Consider the following 27,705-nt stretch of genomic DNA (forward strand, 5'->3'; position numbering starts at 1 on the left):
GTTTATTATCGGTAGGCCTATATTTAAGTGAATAAAGCATTTTGCCTATTACTCCAACTGAACCTTTTTAATTTGCCAAAAGCAGACGCGCAAAATAAAGTGCGAATTATTTCATGTATTAATTAATTCGGTTCTGCAGTTTGTTTGCACAAAATCAAAAGGTGGCAATCCACTCTCTGACTCTCAGGGAAGATAATTACGCACATAAACGTGTAGTAATGCGCTTCACACGGCCTATTACATTTATTTGAGAAAAACAAATATCCTAAGCATGGCTTTAGATACATTTCACAATATGTTTATGTGTCCGAGTTTATGATTATATTAATTGTTTTTAATATACCAACAGCTACGTCTTCTTCAATATCACGTTCGCCATTAAAAACAGAAATAAGCATTGCCCATCGTTCAGGAATGTTATCAACGAAAAAAAGACTGACAGTGGAAATGCATTCCTGTTAATGGCTGCTTTAAATGTCTTGAAGAACACCTGCATGAGCACATGTGCTCCCACGGGATCTGGTGACAAAATGGGATCAGTTTTATTACAGAACGCTCTTCTAAATATAACAAGAAATAATTAATAAATGTCAGGTTGCTCGTACTGTGTCCAAAAACACGATAATAATAATAATAAAAATAATAATAATAATAAATAATAATAATAATAATAATAATAATAATAATAATAATAATAATAATAATAATGATAATGATGATGATAATAATAATAATAGTATGCAATTTCATTGGAGTTGCAAAAACAGCACCATTTAGGCTATTATTTAGTTTTTAATAATGCAAAAATAAAATAATTAAAATAAATAAATGTTTATTAGTTGAGTCAGCAAGAAACGCTATCCTTCTACTGTCTGACATCTTTGCGCATTATATTAAGTCGCTTATCTTTTGATGTGCCTGACAGGACCGATATTCCATGCCAAATGCAGAAATATACTGCGGATGTTGAGCCTGCTAATGCGTTGCTGAGGCTTGATTCTGACAGCACACCTACAGCCTTACAACGACCATTAAAATGCGATGATTGTGCACATGCAAACATGACTGCAGTTAAGATGTACGCAGTAACCGATATACTATTTTACAGGTCCAACAGATAATTCAGCAGAATCATACTTACAGGAGCGAATCGGTTGCCTTGTCGTTCCCTGCTTGCTTTACCTGCACACAAACTGCCAGGAATTCGTATATCCTATCAATACTGATGTACAAAACCTAGTCTAGAGCTAAGACCCAAACACCCAAAGTGCATATAGTTTCAAGAGAGAGTTTATGTGCAACCTTCCCACGCATGCACTCATACATACAGTATTTCTACTCTTTTTTTTTTTCCTCACACACACACACACACACACACACACGCGCGCGCGCACACACACACACGCTCTCACACACACATGCACTCACACAGGAGCTCCTGGCCGTCTGGAGTGTAGCGCGCGCTGACTCGTGTGGCTCTCAATAGCAACACTGAAACTGAACACACCTTTTACCTATTTATAGAGCTCACCTAAATTAATAATGTCAATAGTTTTTTTATTTTTTTTTTTAAATCTATCTATCTATCGATCTATCGATATCTATTTATCTATCTTGAAAAAATAAGGCACTCGCCAATGTTCTCACGTCAGATACAGAGAATTTCACATAAATAAATAAATAAATAAATAAATAAATAAAAAATAAAATACAATATCAGTTAAAAAGAGTAATCTGCCCAGAAAAAGAGAGAGCGAAAAAAGTAATTTTATTTTATTTTTAAGTTGTGACCAACATGAATAATAACAATACAAATAAAAATAATAATTATTGTTATTTATTTAGTAAAGGAATGCGTTTCACATAATTGCAGACTTTGGAACAAAACGTTTTCTGGCTTTTTGCTCGAGTGTATGAAATGCTCGTGATCACCTTGCGTATGAGGGCTGCGACCTTGACCTCATCCAGGATCCAGTGTCCAGTGTCGCACCGGATTCCGCAGGTCCCTGAAAAATAGCCCTTCATCCTCCTCAAGTGCTCAAGAAGGGGAGGTGGGGGGAGATCCGAGATGTTGCGAAGCGAGGGGAGGAGGAGGGAAAGAGATAAGTGATCTAAAGGAGACACGATAGGACAAAAAGTGATGATGATGAATACATTGGAAAGTTTTTTGGCCCTGACGAGGGTGTCAGATTGAATGGCCTGTGCGCATGTGCGAAGGTGTCCAAACTGACAATGCTCGTGAGATGAAGATAGCGCTGCTTCTGCTTCTGAGCTCAAGGAGGACGCGAGGAATCTACAAGCCGACAAGATGAGATCCAAGGCGAGGGCGAGAAAACTGGCCAAAAGTAGGTCCTTCTTGCGCTTCTTTCGCTCCCGGTGCTTTGAACCCTCGCGCACATCACCAAAGTGTCATTTTCATTGATCAGTTCCTGCCGAGAGCGCGTCTTTGTCCGGTGCGTGTGTTTCTCAGCTCTCAGTCGCAGTGAAATGGCTCAAACTCTCCGTGATCCGCGCGTCCACCCTTCAGACCAGATGCTGCCTGGGTGTGCTTGTTCAGAAGTGTCGAAGCTATATGTGATGGTGCTTTGGTCAGGAGCGCCTTTCCATGCAGTGCTGTTCAACTCTCTTGTTTTAGCGAGGTCGAGAAACCGTAGAGAATTGTTACACGAAAGTTAGCGAAGAGTTGTCGAAAGGGATAGTAACTTTTTTTATTGAGTGGTTCCAGGTCTTGTGAAATCATATTCCTGCTTGTTGAAATAGTGGGCGCTGTAGCACTGCTCATGGACCCCAGGACGCACAGAGAGAGTGTGCAGCTCTCCAGAGCTTTCTGTCTGTCCGCTGGAGAACACAGAAGAAGGAATATCAAACAAAACGGACAATTCTTCCGATTATCTTAAATTAGGAGCTTGCATTTGTCCTCTGGGGTCTGTTGCGGCTCGGTATGCTTCATCTGCGAATGGCAAATCAATAATGCATACATGTCATGCTAAGGAAAATAGAGTCAGCTAATTTCTTGACTCTTTCAAAGGCGACGAAAAGTGTGTGAATCTCTCCTGGGCTCTGCATGATGTCTTAGCTTATTGTTCGTTTGGCTTTCACTTGTATTCCGACTTGTTTGTGATAGGTAGGATTTGGCATTAAAAATGATTTTCTTATATTAAGTGCCCGTGAAACTTTTGCATGCGATTATTCACTGCCATGCGGGCACAGTCAGCGCTCGTGCGATTCATTAGAAATGGCTTATTATTTATTGTTATGTATTAAATTGCTGCATAATCATTTCAGTATTTACGGACTATTACAACGAAGTAAATATCGAGCGCAATTTACAAAACAATGTAGCTATACAAACGATGCAATGTTTTAATATCTCCTTCCAGAAGAAAATGATTTATCAAAAATATATATTTTTTACCGAAGATAGCTTAAACAAGTGGTGTGTGAAACGAGATGCAACAGTGCACAGTTTTGATGATGGGTTTCTGTGGGTATGCATAAGATGCGATGTCTATTAAAATATGAAGACTGATTTAATGTCTGAATATATGCAGGAAAGCGCGCGTGGGCCCGTGACCTGTTGACTCTACCCAGTTTGTTTTGGGACAGAAATGTGGGCCTCGGTATTTTCTCTCAAAACTCCTGGAGCACACGAGACGTGTTTTGCGCTGACTTGCGAGACCTGTCCTTCTCTCTCTCTCTCTCTCTCTCTCTCGTTCTCTCTCTCTCTCTCTCTTCGTTTTTTGTTGTTGGTCGTTTAGATGAATTCGTGTTTGTGTTGGAGGTCAGTATAATGACACCACAGCTCTCTTGAACACGCAAACCATCTATATCAGACTTTCTTTAATTTACATTTAAATGCATTAATCGTGTAGGCTATTCCTGTGAGAGATCACAGTTTGGTTTTTGTGCCGTGGAGTGTGAAAGGCCTGATCACAACCCTTAAAACACAAGCGCTCATTAAAAACGCCTGACAGTATTCTATCATTCATTTCCCTTCTTTCGTGTATCCCGTGTTTCACCTCGATGCTTTGATCAGTGTTCTGCTCTTCCAGATTCACATTCGACACATTTACTTCATGACTGCATTCAATCTGTCTGCGATATCACTGAGTTAAGATGTTTATTAGAAGCCACGGTTTCACCGTGTTTGTATAAATTCAGTTTCTAACGAATGCATGAAAATATAATAGCTTACTGTTTTAGATGTATCTGTATTAATTTGAATTTAAATGATGGAGAGATAATGCAGACGATGTGAAAGTTTGTGCATTATTATTATTATTATTATTATTATTATTATTATTATCATTATTATTATTTTATTGAAAAAATATATTAAAACGATTCTTTAAAATTATAGGACATGTTACGTTTTATTCTTATTATTTTATCCTTAAAATATATGTAGCTAGTAGAAACTATTTAAAAAACGCAAATTATGTAATATCAGCACATTGCAAATGTATATTATTATTATTATTATTATTATTATTATTATTATTATTATTATTATTATTAGCCTATTATTGTTATTATTATTATTGCCGTCTCGTGATTCCCCCTGAAATTGCAGGTATGGCCGAGAAGCGTCTTAAATATGATCACTTTTTATGAGACACCGTCGGTCACTGCTTGTAATTATTTTTCGTACCTCAACGCAGTGAAATACCATAACTAATTGTGTATAATTAAACTGGCGGCTGGATCATCTGCTATTAGTGAACGGATCAATGGCCATTAAACGCAGGTTTTAGTCCACAAGAGCCCAATTCAGAAAGTTAGGCCTTCCATTCATTTTTTTTCGACGGGCGTTTAATGCTTTCTGTTTGAGAAGTAATATTTTGTGGCTCATTTATAACCACCGAGTCACTAAATTCAAGCTCTGTCCTTGATATGTTATTATACGATAGTTTAAGTTGAGTTTCAGAGAGAAATCGGTTTGATCAGGCGCCAGGTAAACGTGCGTTCGCCTAATATACAGCCTCCTCCCTCTCTCTCTCTCTCTCTCTCTCTCTCTCTCTCTCTCCCTGTAGGTTTATTTTAACTATTAGAAACCGTTTTGCAATTTTAATATCATACTCATATTTTAAATCTGAAAGTGTAATTCTAGATAGAGAGAGAGAGAGAGAGAGAGAGAGAGAGAGAGAGAGAGAGAAAGGAGCGTGAAATTTGTGTTAGCCTACTGTAGCTACACAATTAATTAATTCAAACAATTAATTATTTTGAACAAGTTGGGGTGCCGTGTCTACTCAGTAATGAACTGAAATAAGGCCTGGCTCTGTCACAAAAACACTGTTGAAGGACAATCTTTTATTTTATTTGTTATTTTCCCGGTTTAAACGGTATGCGCTGCGTGACAATATATCCATGCATACAGTAATATATATAATATATTACTATATATATATATATAATATATATATAAACTGCCACAGAGATTTAATAATAAATAATAAAAAAATCATATTTTTTAACTATACACATTTATGCATTTATTTATTTACAAATGTTTTCAATACACTTGTTTATTATCCTTGTTTTATTCTTATAACATAGGTCTTTTATTTCATTGGAGGGCAAAGTTTTGTCAAATTCTTTCTTTTTTTTTCACTTAAATGTGGGCTTTCATTTTCCCTGTTTACATTGTGATGCTGTATCTGAAGAGAGACTAATAGTTGCGAATGGAAATAAAATATCAATGGATAACAAATCAAAAAGTCCATGTGCAGCTTATGTAGTTTTGACACAAGTAATAAAATCAAGCCATAACGCTGTAAAGCAACAATAGAAGCTGTGTGTGATGTCTTGCTAGAAGACACAGCCTGTCAGCACTCAAAACTGGGCTTTTACAGCCAAAATGGATGACATTTATCTGCAAGCTGGCTGAATGTGAATGTGCACAATATCACACTTTCACACGCACTGGTGAACAGACTAATGGTGCATGAGCCATTAAACACATATAATTTCTCATCATCTATGATATACAAGTTTGTCTTTGATAAGAAGTTCTTGTTAAAAGTGCTGGCTAGATGGGAAGAACTGTGAGAAAATCATTTAATGACTGTGTGTGCAGTGCATGACATGAAACAACCACACACACCTACACACACACACACACACACACACACACAGGTGAGCATGCCTTTGTTTCAATGCTGACGGACTGACTGACATATTGAAACCAGATTGAATTTGTATGTGATAATGTAACAATCTTGGCATGCAGTATTGCAAACAGAATGCATGCGTTCACATATTCGTCTTGAACGGGAGCCTGCAGGGCAGCCTTGGACCAGCCGGCCTGCTTAGTTAACCCCAGTCTTGAGCGGGAGGAAAGGTTGATGGGTGGCTTATGGAGCGCAGGCAGAGCTGGCACAGTTTCCTGCACCTGAGCTCAGCTCGCTGCGTGATCGTCCTGTGCTTCACAAAGGTGAGGCAGCTCGAACTCAGCCTTGCTCACGTTTGTCACACGTCATTCTTTCTACTTAGCTTTTGTGTGCGGTACTGCACTGTTATTGTTCGCTTGTGGCACCTCTTTATGACATCACAGTGACTCGCTCGTGGGAGGACCTTTTCCACGTGTGGTTAAACACTGTTTCAGCTGTTCTCCGTCGCACTGGAACTACACACCCTTTTTTTTTTTTTTTTTGCATTTTCCTTTTTCGTTCAGCCAGTTGTAGGAACTTTTTGGACTATGTTTTGGCAGTCATGTGCATACCTTAAAGATGACTTTAGTGTCTTACTGTTTTTCTTACCAGCATAATGCATTTTATTTGTTTCTCAAGTCTTGTTTTTTTTTAAGAAAAAGTGGATATATAAGATCAGGCCCCCATGCTGTGGAGCAGAGCAGGGTGCAGCGTGCAGTCGGGGAAAGACAGCCATTACTGAGCTGTTAAAGCCCTCTGTGCGCGAGAGACGTGCTTATCATGTTACAGCTCAGGCTGTCTGCAACTCCTTGGCCGGGGAAGCGGACGCACTGGTGTTTTTATTTTTTATGGTGTTTGATTGAACTGTAACTCATTATTCCTTTTTGCTAAGAGTGTTGTCTTATAGCTGCCACCGAACTCTAAAGTAATCATTTATTTTGAATTATTCAACTGGTGGAAATATCTACACTGAATTTTTATATTGAGATATAAGATTTAGCCTGTTTGCAATTAATATATATATATATATATATATATATATATATATATATATATATATATATATATATATATATATATATATATATATATTAATTGATAATAATTTTGCATAATTGAAACATTATAAAAATACATGATATATTTATTATAATAAATAAAATAAAATAATTATTTATGTTTGTGTGTTTGTATGCATACATATGTATGATTTTAATACAGTAAATGTACACTCTTAAAAGGTTGGGTTATTTGGCAAGCCAGTGCTAAATAAATATGAGTTATTTTGACCGAGACAGCTGTGTTATATACATTTTGTTGGGTTGTTTCTTGACACAGTGCTTTGTCAAACAATGTCATATTGAAGGTTATACATTTTAAATAACAATACAGTTTCTGTTATACATGTAATAGACAGTTTGGATTAAACAACAGTTTTTATTATTATTATTATTATTATTATTATTATTATTATTATTATTATTATTATTATTATTATTATTATTATTTTCTTTTTAATGGAAAATCAGACTTTGAAAATTATAAAATGCTAAAAAAAGTTTTTAAGAAGTGACAGGAACAGCCTTGGGGAACTGACATCTAAAATAAATAAATAAATAAATAAATAATAATCAAACATTTGTTTTTTTGCATGTGCAGTTAACAGCATGAACACCTACAAAATCAAGACATTCTCTGAATAACCTTTTCTGAAGTAAGCATTAAATAAACGCTGATCTGGGATCAGCATCCTCTGCTCAACATACAGTTGCAAACAAATGCAAACAAGCAGGTCTCAGCTCTGCAACTTTTCTGGCAAAAAAAAAAAAAAAAATACAACTTTTACAATATGATCTTGGAAAGCTGGTCGATACTGTACAAGGAAAAAGTAGCTTTGTACCCTCACCGGGAAGAACTGTGAGAAATAATTAACCTTGCATCATGTGTTCAGGGTTGCTAATTTTAGGCCGTAAAACGTTGTTGTCGTAACTCCTGCCCAGAAAGAAGCGCCAGGAAAAATTCCAGCAGTGCTGCGTTTCAAATTAATATCGTAATGCGCGGTTCACATTCAGGAAAAGCTGAACTCAAAGTCGAAGAATTTCTCACGAAATTATATAAAGCCAACAAGGGGTTATGTTTTTTGGGGTCCATTTAAGTGCACTGAAATGAACATTATTTGGAGGGAAATTCCATTTGTTATTTTTTATATTTTGTAGCATGCAGCAACATAACTCTCTGTTGGAAGTGAACACATCTATACCAAGCGAGCTAGGCTCCTGGTTTGGTCAGTTTTTGGGTTGTTTAGAGTCGCAGATGCTCACCCTTTTGGTGAGGACATACACAAACATAATTCCCCGCTGAAGTTCCCATGCATCAGCACAGCTACCGGGGGCTGTTTGGCCAAACCTTGATGTTGCATCCTTTGGCGATAAGAGAGTAGATGTCATTCCCCAGTGGGCCACTCGAGCCGAGCATTACTGCTCGCCGCTCACTTTCAACTTTCCCAGCGAGCGCATTTTCAAAGGCCTCCACATTTATCTTGTGAACTCATCTTCTGTCCTCCATCTTTTGTCATTACGGGAGAAGATGGGCAGCTCTGTCTCATTAAGATGGTATGACGTGCTGTAATGGCAGTTGTAGAGTCGTTTCATACTTTAGAGAGAGAGTGTTTAGATCTGTTTAGATAAAGACGTCTTTCATGTTTCCAAAGGCCTCTGTCAGCCCATCATCATTTCTCATAATTATGGGATTCACTGTAATTGAACCATCATTATCCAGTGACTTTCTCAGCCTATATTTGCTTAATGCTTAACTCTTCTCTGTACACATGAGCGAGGGGTGGGATCGTGCGGCCTGTACCAGATGAACGCTCTTGCTTACTGCCCCTTCAACTATTTTTGTCCATGAAAATTGGCTTAATTGCGTGAATGGCTGTTTCTCTTTGCTCTGCGTCGCGACACAATTAGTCCATCTCCCTGGCTGCAATTTGTTTTCATAAAAAACGAGTGTTGGCACGCTGATTATGAAGCTCTCGCTCTCGAGGGAGAGGCGGCACTACCGGTGTGTTAGATTTCATTAACTACAGTGCGGCTTACTGGAAAAATATATAAAACCTCAAGCTGCCGGCATTTTCTTCAACCACTTTAAGGCCGACATCCTAAACAAATCATTACTGGCACACACACACACACACACACACACACACACACACACACACACACACACACACACACACACACACACACACACACACACACTTCATGTAAGTTTCATGCTCATTAATCTTCATTCAATAAATTATCCTTAAATAAACAATTATTCTAAAAATCCTGTTTTGAACCCTTCATGCAGGACGGCATTTCTGCTTTTTTTTAACAGGTGAATGCTGAAACATTATGTAAGTTTCAGGCTCAGTAACATTTACTTAATACATTATAAAATGAATAATTTTTTAATAAACTCTCTCTCTCTCTCTCTCTCTCTCTCTCTCTCTCTCTCTCTATATATATATATATAATTATTATGAGATATAATCATTTAGATGCATTTTATGATGCATTTAATGTATTTTCAAAGGATATTAGCATAATCTAGTTTTTACTGTCACCTACTTAATCTAAAGCGTGTGGCATATGGATGTTTTCTCTTCGGTCAAAAAACTAAATAAAACAAAACCTAAAGACCTTGTCAGATTGTTAGTGAAATGCTGAGAAGGGGTTTTTAGGGATTCAGCAAAACATTTCAAGATGGGCTATTAACTTCATTCTCGAACTGTGATTTGTCTGTCCGTGAAAGCGCAGGCTCTCTCCAGCGAGGCTCCGGTTCCAGCGTAATGATGAGGCTGTGTGTGAAAATATTGAATTGCAAAAACATCCAGTGTGTGAGCTTGTGTGAATGTGCCTTTCAGCGCAGTGCTGGCGCTAAACTCGCAGTGTCTGAGTGATGGACAACAAATGGCATTTTGTGCTGGGCAGACGCCCCATCTCTGGCAGTCAGGCTATCAGCCGTGCATCTGACCCCTGGATATTTCACCGCCTCTGTCAGCCATCTGACACTGGAGTCTGACGCGTCCCAACTAATGAAATGGAAACCTGAATATGGCTTTTTGTCAGTCCGAGGCAAGCGTGGCTTCAGATTGTACATCAATCGTTTAAAAGTTACGCTTTCTTCTGAAAAATTGAACTGTAATATGAGGAACTGTACTTTATGAGGCTATATGCTACTTATAATTTAAAGTTGTTTACTTTTGAAGCCTTAAATACCAATTCAACAATGGTCTACATTAAAGAAACATAAAAAATAATTTATACACAGCAGCAGCATTTAACTAAATATGGTAATATTATTTTGTATATTAAAACTGCTACAATTGAAATGAACCATCTGAAACTACAGATTCTCTGAAAAGAATCGATGCTTAATATAAAAGAAGGAGATTTTAGGCAAGCCTGTTCATTACCTCAATATTTGCTATTTCATCACACTACTCCAATTCTTGTTGTAAACAAGTAGCTTTTGAATGGAAGTGCCATTATGCTTTGAAAACCGCTGAGTTATTAGTTGCTCCCCAAAACTGAGCTACAAGAAAAAAAAAAGGCTTAACATTTTATAAGTTGGAACAATATTGGCAATTGTTTTCTTATCCTCTAAAATGTCTGTTAGCATATAGGACTTACACATTTGCCATAATATACTGTTATGTATAAAGCCTGTTCACACCATTATTAACCATACAGGTAATGTATTTATAGGGTTGCACTTTATTTTACAGTACGTGTACTAACATGTACTTATAGTGTACTTACAGTGTATTTATCTAAGAAAGTTCTGGTAATACAAGGTAACTACATGGGGTAGGGTTAGGTTTAGGGTTAGGTTCAGGGTTAGTACCTAGTGATTACATAGTTATTGTAATTACTATAATAAGTACATAGTATGTACATGGGGGACAGGACTGTAAAATAAAGTGCTACCATTTATAGTCTTGCTCTGCAAATACTGTACATACTATGTACTTATTATAGCAACTACAATAACTGGGTATTAACTAGGTACTTATTTTGAACTTACCCCTAAAGCTAACCTTAACCCATGTAGTTACCTATACCTTGTACATTATTGGGGAAGTACACTGCAAGTACACATACTGTAAAATAAAGTTAGCTATTACAATAACTATATTAGCATCCACACCATCAGATGATAACATTTTGTCTATTATAAGACTTTGTCTACAGCAGATGCAACTCCTTATATCAAGTGATTCTGACTAAACTACAAACCTGATACAGTAAATGTACTTTCGCTTGCACTACCTCCAGCAACAGGACTCATGGATTCGGAGCGCAAAAGAAAAAAAAAAATCAGTTTTCATCAGTTGAAAAAGCTCATTTTAAAAGTGAATCCAATAATTTCTTTCCTCTACGTCGTTATCGGTGTAGATGCTGTGTGGACTTCTGATTCTCAAAGAATTAGCACAATTATTAAAACTTGTAGTTAAATTACAAGTTGAAGATTAAATAAACTGTGAAGTGTAATATAATGAAGTAAATATAAATTAAATTAAAGAAGTAATAATACTGCATATTAAAATCCCAGGTTACTTCATTTTTTAATGGGTATGGTAATAACAGCAGCATCAAAGCGCGTGCATGCCTCCAGTTCAGGTCTGTTGAGAGTCCTGTGTTGGTTCTGTGTAATAATGTCACTGAGGGGAGCTGTTGAATTCTGGGAGGGTCTACAAGTTGGCCGCATGTCAGGCCCCTCTCGCCCCCACAGCCTCTCTGCTACTTCCTCCCGCTCTTTTCTCTCTGTGAAGCGCATGTTGGCACCGATGCCCCTTTTCCGACTGCTGTCCACTTCTTCAGCTCCGACCCCCTTCTCTCTCATGTGTTTTTCTTCTTCTTTATTTCACTGCTCTGGAAGCTCCAGCTCAGCCCTTTGAAAGTATGCGGCGCTTTGTCTCGGCAATAAAAGATGCCATAGTTTCCCTTTTCCTCTCCTTTCTCCCCGTCCCTCAGTGGCTCTTGTAAAAGTGCAAATTGTCCCCTCCGAGGGGTTGTCCTCCTGGCTTCAGAAGGCCCCCGAATCCAGCCTGTTAATTACACTGAAGACTCCATCTCTGCTAAAAGAGCCGAGGTTCCCACAGCCACCTGGCCTTCTTTACTTCTCGGCTTTGATGGCAGGCGCCCCATCCTCTCCTCCTCCTCATACCACACTTCTCTCTCTCTCTCTCTCACTCATTAATAGAGGTTTTGAATTGCTTTCTGACCCTGACAAACTGCTCTTGTTGAAAAGCAGATGAGAGCAGGAACAGGAATGAGCGCTGGTGGGGGCGACGGTGTTGATGGGATTGAAGAGAGTTGGTGCGAGTCTGTATCAAGTCCGCCGTTGTTCAGTTTGGAGACATGTAAAGGTATGGGTTGTGCAGACTAGTCAGTTAGCGCAGGGTCGCTAGTTGACACGACGGATCTGTTTCGATTTGTTACGGATCACATGACTTCAGTCACATCTGCTCTGTACATGGCGACAACAAGAGGAAAATGCTGCCATCCACAAACCGTTCCACAAATACATTTGATACAGTTTTGTGTTGTGATTAATACCAAAAATGATTGGTAAGAAACATAAACTGCCATACTTGCTTGAATACATGAACCAGCAATTAAAATAAATAAAATATTGCAGATAGACGACAAGATCACTTTCTGTTTAAATAGCGTCTAATTGAATTCAGTAAATTGTTGCTAAATGAATTGCTTTTGTTCAGTGGAAGTAAAACAATCAGATCAATGAGGCCTATGATCAATCAGTTCCAAAAATAAATAAAAACCTGTATCAAAAGAAAACAAGTTGACATAATACATCAAAAAATAAAATAAATAAATAAATAAATACATAAAAATAAATAAATAATAAAAAAAAAAATCCAGGATTTGGTCATAATATAGCATAATGAGGGATTTCAAATAATTTTTTTAGGCCAGTAATTTTTAGGTGTTATTCAATTTTGAAAAACCCCCAAAATTACAAAAAATATCATTTATTTTTGTGGTCGTGTGTGTGTGTGTGTGTGTGTGTGTGTGGTGGTGGTGTTACAAGCAAATTCAGTGTGTTTTAGTCCAATACAATAACATTAACTACCACATTCAAGACAAAAGAAATCATTAATTGTGCTGAATATATATTCATTTATTTTATTGGCTCATATTTTTATAGGGCAGCAGAGAATCAACAGGGTAGTGCATGGACTTTTTTTTTTTTTTTTCAGTCATTTTCTAAATCACACATGAATACCTACATGTTTGAAACAACGTAAGGCCGAGTAAGTCATGAAAGAATTCTCATTTTGGGCTGAACTATTCCCTTAAGTGGAACTCAGTTGGGACGTCTTAGGTCAACAATAGAGTGACAATCCTGAAACAAATTTGTTTTCCATTGAGTTTAATTTGCGGTGCTCTTGGAAACCCAAGCACCGATCGATATGTTCTCATCCACCCCAGCAGTGCAGAGCTCCAGCGAAAGAGCAAGCCAGAGAGAGAAAGGCAGGCTTGAGAGAGATCAAGGCTTCAGAAGGTAAACAAATTGCTCTATTATAGCCTCTGTGTCTGTGACATTATCATGGGATGGTCTCAGGGGAGACGCTTTCACCAGATTAGAAACTTCTACAAAGGGAAGAGGGACGTTCCTGCACTGTACTGGCAGCGTGCCACAGTCCTCATCCACCCGGGAGATAATCATTAACTCCCCACACAAACACACATGACAGTCTGAGTCCTGGCCCGCTTCTGTTTGTCCCGCTCGGACGCTCTGAGGAGGACAGGACAGAGGTGTAGAGCACCTGCACACCTGCCTTTTGAACCTTTTGGTCTCATTGCAACTTTATGGACAATTGCTATCAACAATTGCTATCATTGTATACCGTTTGAAGTCTTGGTCTGTAATTGTGTTCTTGGTTTCAGAGGTTATATAGAGGTTATATTTTTGTGCTTATACTTGATTGTACTACTGTCAATAAACCTCATAAATGCTGGTGTGATATTTTGTTAATTATTGTTTTCTTTCATATAATCAGTGACAATGCCTGAAGAGTTTGATGTTGTAGTTTGATATTTGATTTTTATGAAATAAATCCGTCCATCCATGCGTAATAGTTAACGGGTTACTCCACCACAAAATGAAAATGTTGTATTAATCACTTACAGTACCCCCATGTAAGTGATTAATGAAGTCAAACGTTTAAAAAGTTAAAAAAGTTTTTAAAGTAAAAGCTTTGTTCATCTTCAGAGCACAATTTAACAATTTTAAGAAAAGTAACAATTTTATTCAACAACTCCGCTTCTCTGTTTCTCTCCAAATCAGCGTAGCGCCATTTTAACCCCCCCCCCCCCCCAAAAAAAAAGGGTTACGCAGCTAGAATAAGGCATGTGTCAGCTCTTTCTTTCCGTTCACTCGGTGGATTTGTGTGACTTCTGATATTAGCTTTTTCTCTCGCTCGCTCTTTTTCTCTCCGTCGACTCGACCCACATCCTTCAGCTCGAATAAAGTGAAGATCCGGTTTCAGAGAAGTGTTTAATGAGCGTTTTAGAATACCAGCCTCTGTTTTTTTTTGGTCCTCTCCAAAGCTGACCACTCACAAATGACTCTGAGGTTTCTGAAGATGTCAGTTAAAGTTTTAATTGGAAATAAGTTATTCGGAAGAAACGCTTTTCTTCCCGTGGACAGCCCGTCAGTCAAACTGAAGTTCCTGATGTTGGCATTATTGCAATTATTTTCAGGCTTTTGAGGTTTTTTGGGAAGTCCACACAGTCTCGCTGCACATTTTGTTGTTGTGACAAATCTGGCAACAGTTACGGCTTTGCGGAGGGAATGATGTAAACAGGCAATACAGACATGATTTGGATTCGGATTTCAAGACAGTAATGAGTGAGAAAATAATATATCTACACACACAATGTAGACTTAAATACACAATAGCAGTTGATTTCTATCCAAAGTGCTCCAGTTTCAGTGTATCTGCTGTTGGCCGTGCAGATGAGCTCCGGACAGGCCTACAGTGTTTTCTGTTACGTCTCCTGAGAAACACAGACTTTTGATCACACTCATACTGACTTTTGCTTTTCTAGCCAATTATATGAATCATTTCCTCAGCTATTGTGTAATTTGGTGCAACATGTCATCATAATAGAAGTCAGAGATGCTGAATTTGAAATACTGTTGACCGCTGAAAATATAAAATGATGTATTGTGATATTGCTTATTGTAACTGTCTTTGGATTGGCTTTGCTCTGTCCCTATACCCCACCTGGGGTCCATTACCCTTGTTTTGTTTATTATTCTTTGGTGTTTGAATGGCATATTTGGAATGTGAGGAGGTCAAAGGTCATTGGTTTTGGTTGTTTTAGAGCACACCGGTCGCCCTTGCTACTTAACGTCTCGGTTATGGTTTGTGGATCAAGTTCAACTATCTGTGTGTGTGTGTGTGTGTGTGTGTGTCAGAAGAGCTGGCTAATTTTCCTGCTACAGACTTAATTGCACAGAAAATCAATACAAAAAATAAAAATAAAAGCAAACCAATGGTCTGGTCTTTGATGGGTCAGGTTTTTTTGATAATTGCATTTCATACAGCCATGACTGCTGTTAAAAGGCAACAGATCCGATGTCATTACATATCACAACATGTGAAGAGCTGGAATCTTCCCTTGACATTTGCAAAGTCATTTACATGCAGTATGTGTTTGAAGTATGAAGTAACATGAGTGCTCAATTTAATATAGTTTTTGGTCTGAATAGACATATTTTAGAGGATCATTACCTATGTAATAAGTCAGAAGCTCTTAAATAGTTTAGACTAGATGACTTTTACTGCAAATCAAAACCTCTAGTAATACACGGTAAAATAAATAAATAAATAAATAAATAAATAAATAAATAAATATAATAATAATAATAATAATAATAATAATAATAATAATAATAATAATAATAATAATAATAATAATAATAATAATCACTGAAAGTTAGGTCAAAAAATAAATAAAAAATAAATAAATAAAATAAGATAAAAATGAAAGTAGTGTTTGCCAGAACTTACTCACTTTATTTATTTATTTATTTATTTATTTATTTATTTATTTATTTATTTATTTATTCATTTATTTATTTATACCGATTGGAATTAATTTGTGCTTGAAATAAATAATAAAAAAATAAATTAAAAAAAATAAATACATGAATAAAAAAATAATAATAATAATAATAAATAAATAAATACAAATTCACTGACATAATATACAAAATTCAGTTTTCTGCCTACATAAAATACTAAAAATAACCTTAAAAAACCCAGGCCTTAAAGAGAATGTCACATGATGATTCCAAGTTGTTCAAATGTAGCTTTTCCTCAAGCTGAGAAATACTAATTTATCGACACACTGTGTCATGCACGCAAACACAAAATACCATAATAATAGCACACGACACTAAAAATAATGCAACAAACATCAATTTTACAGCATGAGATGAAACATAAAACCTTAATTTGCATAACATAAAAAAGTGCCACTGAAAATTCAGGGAATGTCAATTCATAGTAAATTATAAGATGCATTTTCTAAGATGTTTATACTTCATAAGATGTATAACATACTGTAATGACAATAAACTTGACTCCTAGACCTAACGTGTTCGCTATAGGCCAGGAAAGGCACACACGCACATGAACGTGCTGAAACGCTAACCCTTGCTAATCGGATCTGTGAATCGTTCCTCCCTCTGTGCATGTCATTACTCTCTCTCTCTTAATTAAAACTAGGTGTGGGACTCCTGCCTGTTCTTTTGACGCCTCCCTATTTATCTACCGGACACAGTTCAGGGCGAGACCTGTGCAGAAGGGAAGATTTTTGTTTTAAGAGACTTTTCTTTGATGCCAAGTTCCTCCTGAAAAATAAAATAAAAAAAGCCGCCACATCTGACTCGAGTTTGCTGAAATAACAGCAAATGTTTGTCTTGTATTGTATAGCACGCCGTTTGAAAAGCAATAAAGCCCCTCTTCCAGTGCCTAAAGCACCTCTTAATAAAATAGTCAAGAATAACTGCTTTACCCTAATCTCTGCCATAGATTACAGAGCTTGAGGCGGGAAATTAGCAGCAGACCCCCATGGCTCTCGCCGCGGCTAGCACAAGCGGTCGGTGAACTTTACATGGCTGCTTTATGTCTATGAGGGCAGCGTCCTTTTTATTGAAATGATATTAGAAGCAACATGTGGCTAATGTGATCAAATTTTCCATGGCCTGGTCCCGATCAAGGGGGAAGAGGCTATGTCTACAAACACACTCATTGACAAATAAGAGTCCTGCTGTTAAAGGTCAAGGGTGTGTGAGTATGTGAGCATGTGTGTGTCTTTAAAGACTGTGTGTTTGCTAGTAAAATAGCTAGCACTGATGCTGAGTGTTAGACAAGCCATTAAGCCATTAGTATGTTCCACAGAAGAAAGAAAATCATACAGATTTTGAACAACATGAAGGTGAGTAAATGATGACAGAATTTCATTTTTGCCTGAATTATAATGAATATAGGGATTTTTAAGAAAATGTTGTAAAATACCTAATTTCAAAAGTTTCCAAGGGTTTATGTGAACATAACAGGTTTTTAAATAGATGTGAATTGGAAAAGGAGTGGGAATAAAGAAGGAAAGAGGGAAAACGCAATAATTGTTATACTATAACAAAACAAAAATGTTGTCAAATGTGTTTGAAATTAAGATGGTTGGTATCTTTTCAGAAATTCAGTTTGATGTGCATGTCCAAATAAATAATGTGTTCGGAATCAAAAATGAAAGTACTGGATAAAAACATTTCAAATGTTAATGAAAGAGATACTCTGGAACATGATTTTACTGCTGAGGGTATACAACCAAAATGTGAAATATCATTTTACCGAGCACCTGGGCTTTACCCCTCCTGTCCCTCCACGGGTTTGTACGCAGTAGTGGGGTTTATTTTCCCAAGCACCTCTCGGGTATGACAGAATTTGAGTGGTCACACATATGAGCTCATCGCTCTACTGGTGGGCCACAACTGCAAAATGTTAACTGTCATCAGGATAATTTAAGTATTTGTAAGTTGTTTCCTTTGCACCAAACTGAGCGATATCTCACATTACCTTTTAGCCTCATCGCACACTTTTGTCTGGAAAGAAGTTGTCCGCCGTCCAATCGACCGTTCAATGCCAATATTCCTTCTTGAAGTACCAATAACGAGATCTATGCCAAGCGTCTTTCCCCTCCCCCGAATGTTTTGTGGCGTCCACAAAGCTTGATTCAATTAAAACGTTGGGCTGTTCTCAGATCTCAAGTCCGTTTTCAATTGAAGCAGGTCATGCTTCGTGTTCCTCATTGTCTTGACAGACTTTTTGAACTAATCAGATCTGGGGGGTCACAACTGGTTTTGTTTCAGGTCTTCGATTGTACACACGTCCCCCCGCCCTGCCTTAAATTGGATTTTCAGTTAGGACGGTGTCCGATAGCATCCAGTGTCCTCTTTGAAGTGGAGGAACTTTCTCTGTTGCCTCAAGCCAGAGTTATCAGTTGCAATGGAGGACTATTGTTTCAGTCAGCCAGACTTTGTTAACTACCCTTTTCATTGGAGTGAAGGGGCAGGTAAAGGCAAATCCAAATTCGCCACGCTTGCATTTGACCCCCAGGCCAGTGGTCTTGAATTACATGACCTCTGGAAAGTTCCCTGAATTTCAACACACAAGGACACATGTTTTAAAGGGTTCAAAGAGCTTTTAAAGACAATGAATCGTTTAGAATCGATTGGATGGGGACACTGAGGATCACCTTTATTAATATAGCACTTTAAACAAAATACATTGAGTCAAAGCAACTGAACAACATTCATTAGGAAAACAGTGTGTCAATAATGCAAAACGACAGTTAAAGGCAGTTCATCATTGAATTCAGTGATGTCATCTCTGTTCAGTTTAAATAGTGTCTGTGCATTTATTTGCAATCAAGTCAATGATATCGCTGTAGAAGGATGTTCGAGGAGTGATGGTAGTTGTGTATGGGACAGGGAGCCTGTCTGAAAGGGGCTATTCTTCCTCCCGTGTGCACATCAGCTTATACAGCTGTTGAAGCAACGAGAGCAATTATCACCCGTTTACCGCTGTTGATTTGTGAGGGCTTTCTTTCTCTGGGGCTCTGTGGAATGCCCTTTTTTTTCAGGGTTTGTTTCTTGTTGTTTCTCAGCTCACAGCTTTCAAAGTAGGATTTTCCTAATTGTTTGATAGCATCTGTCTTTCTTTGCCCCGAAGTGGAAACAGCTAGCTTTATGCTAACGTGTCTTTGAGGAGACTTTGTAGGGTCGATTTCCACAGCGCTGTCAAAAGAATAAAACATATGAACATTCATAAAGGTGAAGTGTAAAGGAGAAGCAAATTCAGTTGTGGCCAACACACACTGGTTGAGCTTCTTCTGTGTGCTGTGTATTGGCAATATTTGTCCTTTAAGAGGTGCTTTGTTGTTTGCAGTTGAGGGGTCACTTTAGTTTTTTGGCTTGAGGTGATGAGACGGGCTTTAGAGAGATTGGGGAGGGGGTACAGAGGTAATGGGCTTTACTGAAGGCGCTGGAAGGCAACTGAAGGGCAGAGAGATATTTCCCTAGTGTGTGAAACTGTGTTTCTGACCTAGCCATACTTTAGGGACAAAACTGCTGCAAAATTTCCCCAGAAGTATGCCAAATCTGACAGAAACCTCTTTTTGAGAATGTCCTCAAAGGGGAAATGTGGTCATAAATACTATAAATAGAATTGCTACAAATGCCATTTTCCCCAGACTGTAATAAAACAACTATGCACACTACAGGTCAAACGTTTGGTATAATTGAGATTTTTAATGTTTTTGAAAGATGCCTACCAAGGCTGCGTTTGTCTGATCAAAACTAGAGAAAAAAAAAAAAAAAAACTGTAATATTGTCACATATTGCAACTGAAAAGAACACTTTCTATTTTAATATATTGTAATTTATTGTTTATTGATTTATTGAGCTTGGTTATTATTAATTACTAATTGTGCACAATAAGTTACAGTACTTATCATTAACAACGCTTTAGAGTTCAGTAAAAACACAATTACACCATGTATTACACAATGCATATTTAGATGTAAACATATATTCAATATCAGCTAAATCTGAAACAAACAAAAATAAATAAATTAATTAATAATCCTTTAAAAAAAAAAACACTGTTTCATATTTATTTATTTATATTAGGGTTGCAGTTAGTCTGTAGTCAATATAAGTGATATATATATATATATATATATATATATATATATATATATATATATATATATATATATATATATATGTATGTATATATATATATATATATATATGTATATATATATATATATATATATATATATATATATATATATATATATATATATATATATGTATATATATATATATATATATATATATATATATATGGAAGTCTTCCTTATATCTGCTTCTCTGACTTTTCAGGGAAAATCCTCATTTTTGTGTCTTGTGTTGACAGCACGCTGGTGCTGAAATGTAGATTCTGGACGTGACCCTGACCCCGTTCGACACAGCGTTGTTTATTGATGTCTTCTGAACTTCTTGTTTGTTCCAAAGCTCTCTCTCATCCAACGGAGCGGACGATCTCAGCCTAAACGTGCCCCATCACCGCATCTGTCATTTGCTTATTTCAGGCGCTCTTTTAATGAGCCGCTAGATCGTTTTCACATCCACATCCATATGAGGGATTATGGCTCATTTGTGTTCTGTAGACGCAAATGAAGAATAAACAAATCGATAGCATCCAGTCACAATACCTTTCTGGAGCATGCAAAACTCATTTCCAGCTCGCCCAAATATCCCCACTTTTCTGTCTGCAGGACGCCTAGAAGAGAGATGCTATCTGATCTGAGTTCAGAAATGAAACATGTCATAGCAAATTATGAGCATGTTTTTTGAATTACTTACTCTTGGGCTGGCCTGAAAATACTGCGTTTTAAGGCGGGTATTGTGTCGAGACACGGAGAGGAGTGAGACAGACAGACGGAGATATATAGAGAGAGAGTAAAATAGACAGACTAAAGGAGAGAGAGAGAGAGAGAGATGGAATGTGTGTTTGCTCTGGAACAAATAATATCACTAGAGCTGACTCATGCACTGCACAAATGAGAAGTGATGAGAAGAAGCCCAAGTCATTCCTTTTTGGCTAAGTTTGGAGCATCATTTACTGAAACTGGCCTGGACCTCTGCACAATAATAACCACATCCTCCAAGCATCTTCAGCGAGGCCTGTTTTTATAGCTGGGAAAGATGGGCATGGGCTTGTTAAGATCTAGACTGGTTCAGACGGAGAGGCCAAAGGGGAGCAGTGCCACAGAAAGAGTCAATCTGATAAAAATGTGCTCTGCGCACCAGAGAGATGACTAGTGGAGCTAAAAGAGTCCGATCTTGTAGATGGTTATAAAACAGATTTCAGAAAAGGATGTCGTCAAACACAGTGGAAAACAGACACACTGTAAGAAACAAGGGGAAAACCAAAATCATTTTAAATATGCAATATAACAAAACAAAACAAAGAAAAGTTGTTATCAAACAGGGTTGAAAAATGACAAATTTTACAGCGCTGTAAAATCAAGAAAAACTAAAATCTGAAATATTTTTATTTAAATATGCTTTATATAAAATTGCAGTAAAATAATGTCTCAAGAAAGAAAGAAATAGTCACCCCCCTCAACCAAAATATAATTTTGGTAACACTTCATTTTACAGCTTCATTTTTACACGTTACATGTATTTACTATAGCAATAGCAGTGTAATTACACTGTAATAATGACACCTTAAACGAAAGTGTATCTATGAATTCTTATTTCTTTCAAGTTATTAACAGGCTTTGTTAGATTAATCCAATCAGAACTAAGTTAATTTTTTTTCTTCTCTCCAGTGGTGAATATATATATATATATATATATATATATATATTTTTTTTTATTTTTTTTTTTTTTTTTTTTTTCTCTCTACTACTATAGTAACCTGGTTCTTTAAATAAACCAAAAATCAATATATTAATCTGAAGAAAATACAACTGTGTATCAACGATACACTGATATCAAGAGCTAAACTTTTTTTTTTTTTTTAAGTTACTTGCTGACTGTATAAAGAAACTTTATTTTGTTGGTGTATGCCTGCATAATGCTGTTTATTATTTGCATTGGAATTAGTGTGTTTAATTCATATTCAAGTCATTTTACAAATATATGCATTTAATAACATATTTATAAAACAAAAAAACCAAAAAAAAAAAAACACGTGAAAATCTGAACTTGTTGCAGTGCACTGTGGGATTGTCTTTCCTGTAAAGAATTCAGGTGATATGGCCCGTTAAGTTGTGAATTTTGCCAAAAGACTCACCATGTGTTTTAGACTCATTGCTAACTCAGTAGCCACAGTTTTCAAACTTAATAAGTTGATCTGAACCTCAAATATTTAAAAATAAATGCCTATGGAAATCAAATTCAACCAGCGTCACAAATCCTAATGTACAATGTCGTTTTCTCGGAGCAATTTTGAACGGGAAAAGACCCAACAGAGATACAGCTGCCAAGCGTTCAGGCAAATATTTATTTTACCAAATTACATGAAGTCGCCTCTTTTTCTAGAACGAGCCCCAAAATAGCATCTCAACATACACAAAGTGCCCATGATGCTCCGGAGCAGCAGAGCTCTTCGCAGGCACACGGTTGGGAGGCATACTCAACTCTGACGGAGATATCCATCTGGGGTTTGTCAAGTTAGACATCTGCCCACGTCTTTTTCTCTTCTGTAATTATAGGAATATTTATTTTCCTTCAATCCACTCTGGGAAGACGGCACATCATGTGGCTTGGTTTTTGCGGATGTTGTGAAGGACCAGGAAATGGCCTGTCCGAGAAGAGAAGATTTGTGAGTCTAATTTTTAGGAATTGACAAACAAAAGTTAAGGATAACTTAAAAATAAAGGAGGAGAGGTTTACTCTGATTTGATTTTGCAACAAGAGTTAGCAATTGTGCATGTATTCGCCTGAGGAAATAGGAAGCTGGAAGAAACGAGAAGAACATCATAAATCTAAACACTTGATCCTTTTGGGGTGAAGATAAATAGCAAAATCTATATATTCACTTATGCATAATCTATACCTTTGTTTATTCAGCTGGTCTCTGATCAATGTCAGTCAATGGCTAAGATCAGGCTTTTTCCGTATTGATTAATGCATATATTCCATCAGATTGGTGAAGCATTTAATGTAGAGTTATGTGAAGCGTAATTATTGGCAAGGCCCAGTCAGAGATAAATCATAACATAAATAGAACCGTTTAATTTCCTTTGGTGGATATGGTTAACCTTGAAATGCTTATTTGCACTGATGGTTGCTGCCCACCGAACGGCATGAGAGAGACATCACTTCCATAAAACTCTATGTAGACCAATACATGTCTAGTGCACCCTTCAAGACATTGTGAAACAGCATTTCAAACTTACATGTGATGTATTACTGATTGTATAGCTTGGCCAAGTGGGTCGTTTATACAAGAATGACTTAATATCTTCATTTTAATATCTTAGTTCTAATGACTTAATACTTCCATTGCCCAACTCTTGGAAGATGACACACAATGGCAATGCTACTTTTAGCGTTGCAGTCTTTCTCTTGCTAAAGGAAGGTGCTTTTTCAACCTAATTGCAGATGATAAATGATGCTATACAATGGCAGCATTTGTTCCACAGGTGTATGATTATCAACATAGAGGAACATTTACTGTGGTTTACACACCTGTCTCTGCGAATATTTGAGAAGCAAGTTATATTATTGAAGAACAATGACTCGTAGATGCATTGAAAGTGAGTATTTACCATTAACTGCGTACACAGCACGTCATGCACCTGCATCTCTGCACATTTTAAAGTTATGATGTCACAAAAGTAGCAACAGATCATTTCGTCCCTACTGGGAGGTATTTAAGGCATATGTTTTTGAAGCACGAGCAGAGTAAAAAATAAATAAAAGAATTGTCTGGATCAGTGCATTGTTTGTAATAAGATTAATAACATGCATTTAGAAAATAGACAGAGTGAATTTTTATTTTGTGTCGAGTCATGGATTTCCACAAGTTTCTAAGTTGCATGTCTGATTTTAAATGCCCAGGAGTCGCTACTTGGGATCAGATTTGAAACATGTCTTGAGCATAATATTTATTTATTTATTTTTTATTTATTTTTATTTTTTTTACAATGCAGCATCAATTGATATGCAAAATGCAAGCCATGGAACCACAGACATCATGGATCATATTGTGGTTGCACGATGCAGCACAAGCACATAAAATTACCCTGTGCCAATTATGACACAGAAAAGAAGGGAATATCTGAAGATAAATTAATGGATATAAACACTTGACCATATCAATAATAAAAGAGATTTGCTGCATGCAGAATTTTCTATGCCATCATATCAGACCTGACCACTTTATTAGTTTGTGTACAACTAGACACTTGATTTGAGACTTGATGTAAGGACCCAAGACTTGCTTGCTCCTACCTCTGGATGTTACTGCACTTATACAAGCGGAAAGTTGGAAATTCTGGCTCTTTTGAGTAACGCAGCATTATTGGTTTAGATTTTTCCCCAGACTTCACAGTCAGTATTTAAGAAAAGTCTTTCTAGAGAATACATCTTATTTATTTATTTATTATTATTATTATTATTATTAGAATAGTCTTGATAAATCATGCACAACTATACTAAGATTACAAGTATTGCTAGGTTTGATTTCATGTTGGTTTTGAGTGCTAATTACGCTGTCTTTTCAAAGCCCATCTGGTCTTCTGTATTCTGCGTTCTCATCACCATCATTCATGCCTTCCTCCATCCTTACAGTTTACTCGCTTCTCTTCAATCAATCAATCACCTTTATTTATATAGTGCTTTAAACAAAATACATTGCGTCAAAACACTGAACAACATTTATTTGGAAAACAGTGTCTCAATTATGTAAAATGATAGTTAAGGCATTTCATCATTGAATTCAGGTATGTCATCTCTGTTCAGTTTAAATAGTGTCTGTGCATTTATTTGTAATCAAGTCAACGATATCGCTGTAGATGAAATGACCCCAACTAAGCAAGCCAGAGATGACAGCGGCAAGGAACCGAAACTCCATCGGTGACAGAATGGAGAAAAAAATCTTGGGAGAAACCAGGCTCAGTTGGGGGGCCAGTTCTCCTCTGACCAGACGATTTCAGATTGTGCAGAAGAATCATCTGTTTCCTGTGGTCTTGTCCTGGTGGTCCTCTGGGACAAAGTATTTACAGGGGGTCTGTATCTGGGGCTCTAGTTGTCCTGGTCTCCGCTGTCTTTCAGGGCAGTAGAGGTCCTTTCTAGGTGCTGATCCACCATCTGGTCTGGATACGTACTGGATCCGGGTGACTGCAGTGACCCTCTGATCTGGACACAGACTGGATCTGGTGGCCACGGTGACCTCGGAACAAGAGAGAAACAGACAAATATTAGCGTAGATGCCATTCTTCTAAAGATGTAGCAAGTACATAGGGTGTTATGTGAAGTCTTTCCGGTTCCGGTTTACCTAATTAAGGCAGCCTAAAAATCCTTTAACGGATTTGGATATTAAAAGCATATTGGTATGTTATGTGTATGCCAAGTTAAAGAGATGGGTCTTTAATCTAGATTTAAACTGCAAGAGTGTGTCTGCCTCCCGAACAATGTTAGGTAGGTTATTCCAGAGTTTAGGCGCCAAATAGGAAAAGGATCTGCCGCTGGCAGTTGATTTTGATATTCTAGGTATTATCAAATTGCCTGAGTTTTGAGAACGTAGCGGACATAGAGGAGTATATTGTAAAAGGAGCCCATTCAAATACTGAGGTGCTAAACCATTCAGGGCTTTATAAGTAATAAGCAATATTTTAAAATCTATACGATGTTTGATAGGGAGCCAGTGCAGTGTGGACAGGACTGGGCTAATATGGTTATACTTCCTGGTTCTAGTAAGAACTTTTGCTGCTGCATTTTGGACTAGCTGTAGTTTGTTTACTAAGCGGGCAGAACAACCACCCAATAAAGCATTACAATAATCTAACCTTGAAGTCATAAATGCATGGATTAACATTTCTGCATTTGACATTGAGATCCTTGGCCATAATTTAGATGTATTTTTGAGATGGAAAAATGCAGTTTTACAAATGCTAGAAACGTGGCTTTCTAAAGAAAGATTGCGATCAAGTAGCACACCTAGGTTCCTAACTGATAACGAAGAATTGACAGAGCAGCCATCAAGTCTTAGACAGTGTTCTAGGTTATTACAAGCTGAGTTTTTAGGTCCTATAATTAACACCTCTGTTTTATCTGAATTTAGCAGTAAGAAATTACTCGTCATCCAATTTTTTATATCGACTATGCATTCCATTTGTTTTTCAAATTGTGTGTTTCACCGGGCGGCGAGGAAATATAGAGCTGACAGTATATAGAGCTGACAGTAATATAGTCAGCATAACAGTGAAAGCTAACACCATGATTCCTGATGATATTTCCCAAGGGTAACATATTAAGCGTGAAAAGTAGCGGCCCTAGTACTGAGCCTTGAGGTACTCCATACTGCACTTGTGATCGATATGATACATCTTCATTCACTGCTACGAACTGATGGCGGTCATATAAGTGTGATTTAAAGCATGCTAATGCACTTCCACTGATGCCAAAAAAGTGTTCAAGTCTATGCCAAAGAATGCTGTGGTCAATTGTGTCAAACGCAGCACTAAGATCCAATAAAACTAATAGAGAGATACACCCACGATCAGATGATAAGAGCAGATCATTTGTAACTTTCTTCACTCGCCTTCCTTCATCTCTGACCATGATAGTTTCTCCTGACGCGCTCCGGCGTACGAACATCCCAAGAAGTGAATGAACTTGGCACACAGATATATATATTTTTTTCTCTCCTCTCATCCTCTCTTTCTATCTTATTTGCTTACTCTCTCTCTCTCTCTCTCTCTCTCGCTCTCTTTTCCCATCCTCGCCTCCATTTCCATTCTCCTCACAAATGCAGACGATTCACTGAAAACAAGAGATAATGGCCAGTGTCCAATCGGCCAGAGCTAATCAGCGTGCATCGTGGGAAAAGCCCAGGATGAGGGGCGAAAAACAGCCCATTGTCTGGAGGAGATTAAAGTCCCGAAAAGACAGCATTGTCTGACGAGGGGATAAATCTTCCTCCTGTCACTCAAACCTGAATTAAATTCTCCTTCGCCTCTAAAAGAGGCTTATCTCTGCTCAATAGCTTGTTGCGCTACAAGCCCAAAGGAATGTATTTGGTGAACTTGTGTTGCTGACACCTTACGAATAAAAATAAAATAAAAAAAGGAGCAATGGGAAAAGAGCAAATCAGGGTGTTGTGGAGCTCGGGGACTTGAAAAAGGATGTGCATTTGGGCAGACCAGGATCACGATAGCCTTGG

General features: G+C 37.3%; 1 protein-coding gene across 6 annotated transcripts in view; it reads left to right on the top strand.

The window, feature by feature from the left end:
• The first annotated feature begins 1,847 nt into the window (after window positions 1–1,847).
• The window catches only part of LOC113097232 (PR domain zinc finger protein 16-like), a 204,588-nt gene continuing 178,730 nt past the window's right edge, over window positions 1,848–27,705 (top strand). For 5 of the 6 annotated variants that reach the window (XM_026262438.1, XM_026262442.1, XM_026262439.1 and 2 more), the window contains exon 1: window positions 1,848–2,345. In XM_026262438.1, the coding sequence (XP_026118223.1) occupies window positions 2,309–2,345 (37 nt within the window). In that variant the 5' untranslated portion in view covers window positions 1,848–2,308. The remainder of the gene's footprint in view (window positions 2,346–27,705) is intronic. The other variant, XM_026262441.1, reaches the window with a different exon arrangement.

The sequence above is a fragment of the Carassius auratus genome, unplaced genomic scaffold (assembly GCF_003368295.1).
Source record: "Carassius auratus strain Wakin unplaced genomic scaffold, ASM336829v1 scaf_tig00216160, whole genome shotgun sequence".
Taxonomy (NCBI): Eukaryota; Metazoa; Chordata; class Actinopteri; order Cypriniformes; family Cyprinidae; genus Carassius; species Carassius auratus.